The sequence below is a fragment of the Salvelinus alpinus genome, chromosome 1 (genome assembly GCF_045679555.1).
Source record: "Salvelinus alpinus chromosome 1, SLU_Salpinus.1, whole genome shotgun sequence".
Lineage (NCBI taxonomy): Eukaryota > Metazoa > Chordata > Actinopteri > Salmoniformes > Salmonidae > Salvelinus > Salvelinus alpinus.
The window spans coordinates 51,523,002-51,530,835 of NC_092086.1; the positions used below are offsets into that span (position 1 = coordinate 51,523,002).

The window sequence follows — 7,834 nt, forward strand, 5'->3', positions numbered from 1 at the left end:
GTGAGAGAGAGAAAGTGGAAAAAATGGGTGAAAATAAGTGAGTGTGTGTACTTGTGAGTTTTGGTGTATTTTAGCAGATGTGTCTGAGCTCTCCCCTCCCTCTCTCCATCCGTCCGTAGCTGTTGTACTCGTATGTGGAGAATGTGAAGCGTGTGTCTGCGGGGGTGCTGTGTGAGCTGGCCCTGGACAAGCAGTCTGCGGAGATGATCGATGCAGAGGGAGCCTCCGCCCCGCTCATGGAGCTACTGCACTCCAACAACGAGGGCATCGGTCAGTCTCTTCATAAACAGCAGCTTACGCTTTAGTGGATTTGATCCAGCTCTCCTTTTTTAAACAAACACTTGGGCTTTCAACAAACAATCATATATCTGTTCTTTTAAACAAAGACTCGGGCTTTCGAAACAGTCCCATGTACAGTGCATTCGGAAAGTATTCAGACCCCTTGACTTTTTCCACATTTTGTTACGAAACAGCCTTATTCTAAAATTGATTTAAATGTTTTTTTCCATCATCAATCTACACACAATACCCCATAATGACAAAGCAAAAACAGGTTTTTAGACTTTCTTACAAATGTATTCAAAATAAAAAATGGAAATATGACATTTACATAAGTATTCAGACCCTTTACTCAGTACTTTGTTGAAACACCTTTGGAAGCGATTCTAGCCTTGAGTCTTCTTGGGTATGACGCTACAAGCTTGGCACACTTGTATTTGGGGAGTTTCTCCCATTCCTCTCTGCAGATCCTCTCAAGCTCTGTCAGGTTGGATGGGGGAGCGTCGCTGCACAGCTATTTTCAGGTCTCTCCAGAGATGTTCGATCAGGTTCAAGTCCGTGCTCTGGCTGAGCACTCAAGGACATTCAGAGACTTGTCCCGAAGTCACTCCTGCATTGTCTTGGCTGTGTACTTAGGGTTGTCTGAGGTCCTGAGCGTTCTGGAGCAGGTTTTCATCAAGGATATCTCTGTACTTTGCTCCGTTCATCTTTGCCTCGATCCTGACTATTCTCCTAGTCCCTGCCGCTGAAAAACATCCCCACAGCATGATGCTGTGGGTTCACCATGCTTGACGCTTGGCATTCAGGCCAAAGAGTTCAATCTTGGTTTCATCAGACCAGAGAATCTTGTTTCTCATAGTCTGAGAGTCTTTATGTGCCTTTTGGAAAACTCTAAGTGGGCTGTAATGTGTATTTTACTGAGGAGTGGCTTCCGTCTGGCCACTCTACCATAAAGGCCTGATTGGTGGAGTGCTGCAGAGATGGTTGTCCTTCTGGAAGGTTCTCCCATCTCCACAGAGAACCTCTAGAGCTCTATCAGACTGACCATCGGGTTCTTGGTCACCTCCCTGACCAAGGCCCTTCTCCCCCGATTGTTCAGTTTGGCCAGGCTCTAGGAAGTGTCTTGGTGGTTCCAAACTTCCATTTAAGGATGATGGAGGACACTGTGTTCTTTGGGACCTTCAATGTTGCAGACATTTTTTGGGTACCCTTCCTCAGATCTATGCCTCAACACCATCCTGTCTCGGAGCTCTACCGACAATTCCTTCAACCTCATGGCTTGGTTTTTGCTCTAACATGCACTGTCAACTCTCTCAAGGATGATCAATGGAAACAGGATGCACCTGAGCTCAATTTCAAGTCTCATAGCAAAGGGTCTGAATACTTATGTAAATAAGGTATTTATGTTTTTTTATTGTTAATACATTTGCTAAAATGTCTAAACATTTTTTCAATTTGTCATCATGGGGTATTGTGTGTAGATTGCTGAGAATTTAAAAAAATGTAATCCATAATAGAATAAGGCTGTAATGTAATGACATTTGGAAAAAGTCAAGGGTCTGATTACTTTCCAAAGGCACTACACATACAAATAGACACACACACACGTGCCTCTCTTAGAAAAAAGGTGCTATCCGGAACCTAAAAGGGTTCTTCAGCTGTCCCCATTGGAGAATCCTTTGTAGAACCCTTTTTGGTACTAGGTAGAACCCTTTAGGTTCCAGGTAGAACCGTTTTGGGTTCCATGTAGAACCCTTTCCACAGAGGATCTACATGGAACCAAAAAGCGATCTACCTGGAACCAAAAAGGGATCTCCTATGGGGATAGCCGAAGAACCCTTTTGGTACCCTTTTTTCTAAGAGAGTGTACACACAAACCTCCACACATTTTTTTTTTATCTCTCTCTCTCTCTCTCTCTCACACACAAGCATATGCACACAGACCACAACCAAATATGACATCTTTCTATATCTCTCCCTGGGCTCTCTCCATCTCCTTTTAATAATGTGTGCTGACTAATCAAACATGATATCTCTGCCTCCCATCTCTCTTTGCCCATCTCGCTTTCTCAATGTTGTCCTATGTACCCCATTAGCATTTTGGGTACTCATCAGAACTGTCATAGCATAGAGGCAATGACAAACAACCTCTTGATATCTCTCTCTCCCTCCCTCCCTCACCCACCCCCTCTTTCTCCCACTCCCTCTTCCCATGTCTCCCCGCACCTCTCCCTCACAGCCACCTATGCAGCAGCCGTTCTCTTCCGTATCTCGGAGGACAAGAGTTCTGACTACAGGAAGCGTGTGTCCGTGGAGCTCACCCACTCACTGTTCAAACACGACCCTGCGGCCTGGGAGATGGTAAGCCTCTGCCTCTGACGCCGCCTATAGCCTGGGAGATGGTAAGCCTCTGCCTCTGACGCCGCCTATAGCCTGGGAGCGATCAGCACAAGGATCAGTGGTGGCTGGCCCTGTTTGAACACCTTTAAGGTTCATCTCAGTTGTCTATAAGGGCTTGACTGGCTTCCACCCTTGGATTGCTATAAACCAATCCAATATTTCTCAGATCAGTCATTGCTTCAGGGGAGAACTGTATCAAAATCCAAATACACGCAAGTGGACACGACACAATCGATACCACTCAGTAATCAATCTGTATGTTTACCTTTCATGCTTGCATTACCATACGAATGAATCCCCAATATCTAACTCTATCTAGTGTTTGTACATCATTTCAAAATCTACATGCCTAATGCGCTAAGTATCTCCGAGCCCCACACATCGCCACAGGCTCCCAAAGCTCATTGGATAATTACTGCCATCGAGGCTCACCGATTGGATTAGTGGCAGATCTGGCATAGATTTTAATCAATCACATCGAGCTGGGAACCTGCTGACTCATCAGGTTGTCAAGGGGAACAGAGACAGGGAGGCCCAAAGCAGACAGGTCTACTGTTTACACTACATCCACCATGAGGAAGTATTGAACTCCAAAGGGATAGATTTACTGACTGGGCGTCATTGGCACCAGATGTAAAGTTAACGTCTGCCTCTGTCGTTTTTTAGAAGGGCATTATCCAATAAAAGTATAGTATTGAAGTTAGAATGGTACATATTTACTTGAATATTTCTCAATCTCTCTCTTTCTCTCCAGGCCCACAATGCTGTACCCATGCAAGCTGCATACTTGGCGGATGGTGAGTGTGGACCAGTCCTATCCTACAGTACAGTACACCAATGTAACACCACTGTTGTATTCTATGCTAGATTATAAACCAGGTGGTTCAAGCCCTGAATGCTGATTGGCTGAAAGCCGTGGTATATCAGACCGTATACCATGGGTATAACAAAAAAATGACTATTTGCTGGTCTAATTGCGTTTGAAACCAGTTTATAATAGCAGTAAGGCACCTCAGGGGTGTGCGGTATATGGCCAATACACCACGGCTAAGGTCTGTATCCAGGCACTCCTCGTTGCGTCGTCTGTAAGAACAGCCCTTCACCATGGTATATCAGCCATATACCACACCTCCTCAGGCCTTAATGCTTAATTATACTACTGAAACTAACATCTTACATTACACTACTGCGTTTCACCAAAAAATGTCAAGAGAGAGATAGATCGACGAACCAGAAGAGAGAGAGGCAGAGATGATTTGACACACACGGATTGAAATGGATTGACACCCACACACACACCAGAGTCAGACCTCATTTAGGTTAAGTGCCACTTGATTGGTTTCCTGTCAGTGGCTTTGACGAGTGACAGTGGACTGTGTGTACCAGAGGGTGATCATTAAATCAACGTGCAAGCATTGTCACAGCAAAGTCTGCCCTCGTCTCACTAGTCACGCACACACACATACTTGTACATGATTGGGGGGGGGGGGGAAATCGCAAATAATTGAGTTTCTCTCTCATGTACACACATACAGACACAAGCACACACACACACACAATAGTGAGCATCAGAGAAGAGGAAAAGGAGAGGCACGTGTCTATAGAGAGCCGGAGTCAGATCTTGTCCTTTTCCCCTCAGCAGTCCTTCAAACCCCAGGGAGTGTGGGGGACCCCTGCTGTTTATATAATGCACTCGGCCCCCTGGCCGCACTCCAGAGAGTGTGTGTTTGTGTGTGGGTGTGTGTGCATTCATGTGCGTTCATGTGTGTGTTTGTCTCTGATGTGTCTGCTCCCGCCATGCCCTGGAGAGGGGGGAGGGTGTCAGGGGGGTGGTAATGGGGGGAGGAGGGGTGCACTGTAGGATGTCAGCGGGGATGTCATTAAATTCAGAGGTACCTGTCTATTTCCCCTCTGGTCACATTTCCATGTCATTTACATTTCCATTAACTGGCCATCTATCGTCGTCAAGCGATCTCCCGCACTCTATCCCGCTCTCTCTCTCACACACACACGCTGCTGAGTTGACACCCACACTCTCTTTTCCACTGCACGGCTAATGCTCCTTCCTGTGATTCTCTATAGAAAACACTGGCACTCTCTCTGGTGAATTTATATATTTTTTTTTTTCCCTAGCTCTATCGGTCACTACTATCTCTTTGCAGTCATACAGCGTCTTTCTCTAGCTAATCTTAGGTCTCAGTCATATGTCCTAGTTGTGAATCTCCACTCTGTCTTCCTCTCCTCTGGTCCATCCCTCTCTCATCCATCCCTCTCTCTGCATACAGTAAATCCTCCTCATTTCAATATCTTTAATTATAATTCTGAACTCTATCCCTCATATATCCCCCAGTGTGTGTGTGTGTGTGTGTGTGTGTGTGTGTGTGTGTGTGTGTGTGTGTGTGTGTGTGTGTGTGTGTGTGTGTGTGTGTGTGTGTGTGTGTGTGTGTGTGTGTGTGTGTGTGTGTGTGTGTGTGTGTGTGTGTGTGTGTGTGTGTGTGTGTGTGTGTGTGTGTGCATGCATGCGTGTGGTACACTAGTCACCATCCTTCCAGAGCACTGTGTGTCCTTTGATGCTGACGCTTAATCCATAGCGCAGTGCTCACATTATTAAACAGGGTATGAAATAGCATTATTGGAATAGAATAGAGGTGAAGGTGAAGAGATGATTATTCCTGTTCTTCTTTCCATCCGTCACAGGAAAACGTCTGCTGATGGGAGCAAAGCTCATTTCTGTCTGCCTGTCTAGTAATTTGGATGCTTGCACACTGTCTGTCAGTGTCAATACTCCAAATGAGCTTGCCTCTGTTTGCCTGGATATTCTATATTTGTCTCATTTCTCTCTCTTTCCCTCTCTATCTCTCATCTCTCTCTCCCTCCTTCCCTCAGAGCTGGATGGAGGCTACCCCCCTTATGGCTACTCTGACCTGGGCATGGGCGGGATGCCACTAGAAGCAGAGATGCATGAGCAGTACATGCCTGAGATGGCCTACGATCCCCGACAGGCCTACCCAGAGCCCCTTTAACACACAGGGCCAGGTCAGTGATGTAGATGCTACCCAGAGCACCCTTTAACACACAGGGCCAGGTCAGTGATGTAGATGCTACCCAGAGCCCCTTTAACACACAGGGCCAGGTCAGTGATGTAGATGCTACCCAGAGCACCCTTTAACACACAGGGCCAGGTCAGTGATGTAGATGCTACCCAGAGCCCCCTTTAACACACAGGGCCAGGTCAGTGATGTAGATGCTACCCAGAGCCCCCTTTAACACACAGGGCCAGGTCAGTGATGTAGATGCTACCCAGAGCCCCCTTTAACACACAGGGCCAGGTCAGTGATGTAGATGCTACCCAGAGCCCCCTTTAACACACAGGGCCAGGTCAGTGATGTAGATGCATACACACAGCTACACAGAGCTCCTCTAATGCACAGACACTCACACGCCCAGAATGGCTGTAAAACACAGCTCTGTAGTTATATAGAACACAAATGAATAACTCAACATACCATAATTGCAACGTTTTAAGACCACATGAAACATTGCATTATGTCTAAATAACTGCCTCTTCCATTGAAGGCACAAAATGGAAAGGGTGAAATTGGCGTGAACACCATGGAGGGACAGCTGAACGAGGATTTCACCACAAAGGGAAACTCCTATTTCATGGGGAGACATTGGCCAACCAGGGGCTGTTGTCAGAAAACACAAGAAAAATAAAATAAAAAAACAATAACAAGAATTTAGTGTTCCTCAAAATGAAAAGTTGCTTTGTTACAGTTAATGTGGAGGGAAATTGAACTTTAACTTGTAGATGCTGTGTTGGTTTTAGGCGTTTCCTTGCATATTTACATTGCAGATTATTATTATTTTTCTTCATGTGTATAATTTACATGGCGGTATGCAGAGCCACATACAGTAGTCCTCAACAATAACCAGTAACATTGAGTTCAGACAAGAAGTCTTGTTCGCCATGTTATGAGACCGGTGGCTAATTGGAACAGCAGCGGTCCCTGTGCTGCCTATAACTGTCTATCCCCGCAGTCCAGTCCATGATCCAGACTGCTGCTGGGTCTGAGGTTCCGAGACACGCACCCTCTCCCCTGAATGTGTGTACACAGCCACTCTCTCCCAGTCGAGTGGTCTCCCAGGCACACTAAACTATAACTTCAGCTGGTGCGGTTGGTTCACCTCTGTTCCTGTGGACCGGTCTTGCTCACCAACAGTTATAGACACTCAACCGACACAGTATACATATGCATCGCGGACTAATACATTGTGCTTCAACATAAAACGTGTGTATGATCCAAAACGTCATGTCTGGCAGGCCCGCACCCTTTTACAGCTACTACAACTGACGTTTCCTCAAAGTATGTACGTTGTTGTGGAGGAGGTGTTTTTTAATGTCTTGATTTTTGGGGGGGTTAGGGAGGCGGGTGGGGTGTTTTTCTGAGGTAAGAGGCAGGGGAAGAATGCCAAAGAGATTTATTTTGTGACGATGATAATCATATAGCTTTCTGTTTATTTTCTATTTTGATTGGGTGGGGGGTTGTGTGGGGGGAAGCAGTAATCGTGATCCTGTTGTTTGTAGAGTGTGTGTTCTATAGCGACCCCGCTGCACATTCCTACCTTCCAAACGATAGAAAAGGCAAAGAGAAACGAGGGATGATAGAAGGATGATGTTGATAAGCGATGAGTGTACCATACAAATGAAGGGGAAATTAACACTATGAATATGCATTTTTACAGAACATTTTTAGTTTGAAACTTTTTTTCAAATAAAACAAACTATATTAACTAGCCTGTCTCCTGTGTATTTGTATGGCTAATTGGATCCTATTTAGCCCTGAGGTCATTGTTGCTTTCACTCACTGTCAGTCAAGCAAGGTCCAAACCCCATACATACTATAAAAACCATTGCAGGCTGGTGGTGAAGAATCCAAAGGAAACTCTGTCTCACAGCGCCCTCATGTGTCCCTAAAAGGCAGGATATCTGCCCTCTCAGAGTACCACATTCGGGTTTCAAATAGTAATAACAACCCAAAGCTTATGATAAATATACTGATAACTAACCCCTATTCATCTGTGCATGTAACAGAGGGAGATCGTACCGAATAAACTCAACCACGGCTTGAAACGGTGCCATTGAATCGGATCT

The 7,834-nt window shown here is 45.6% G+C and overlaps 1 protein-coding gene across 3 annotated transcripts in view; it reads left to right on the top strand.

Moving 5' to 3' along the window:
- Nucleotides 1–7,476, top strand: part of LOC139579603 (junction plakoglobin-like) — a 61,612-nt gene extending 54,136 nt beyond the window's left edge. For all 3 annotated transcript variants that reach the window (XM_071408376.1, XM_071408393.1, XM_071408384.1), the window contains exons 12-16: nt 120–270; nt 2,519–2,640; nt 3,434–3,476; nt 5,566–5,715; nt 6,256–7,476. In XM_071408376.1, the coding sequence (XP_071264477.1) occupies nt 120–270; nt 2,519–2,640; nt 3,434–3,476; nt 5,566–5,702 (453 nt within the window). In that variant the 3' untranslated portion in view covers nt 5,703–5,715; nt 6,256–7,476. The remainder of the gene's footprint in view (nt 1–119; nt 271–2,518; nt 2,641–3,433; nt 3,477–5,565; nt 5,716–6,255) is intronic.
- The last annotated feature ends 358 nt before the right edge of the window (nt 7,477–7,834 follow it).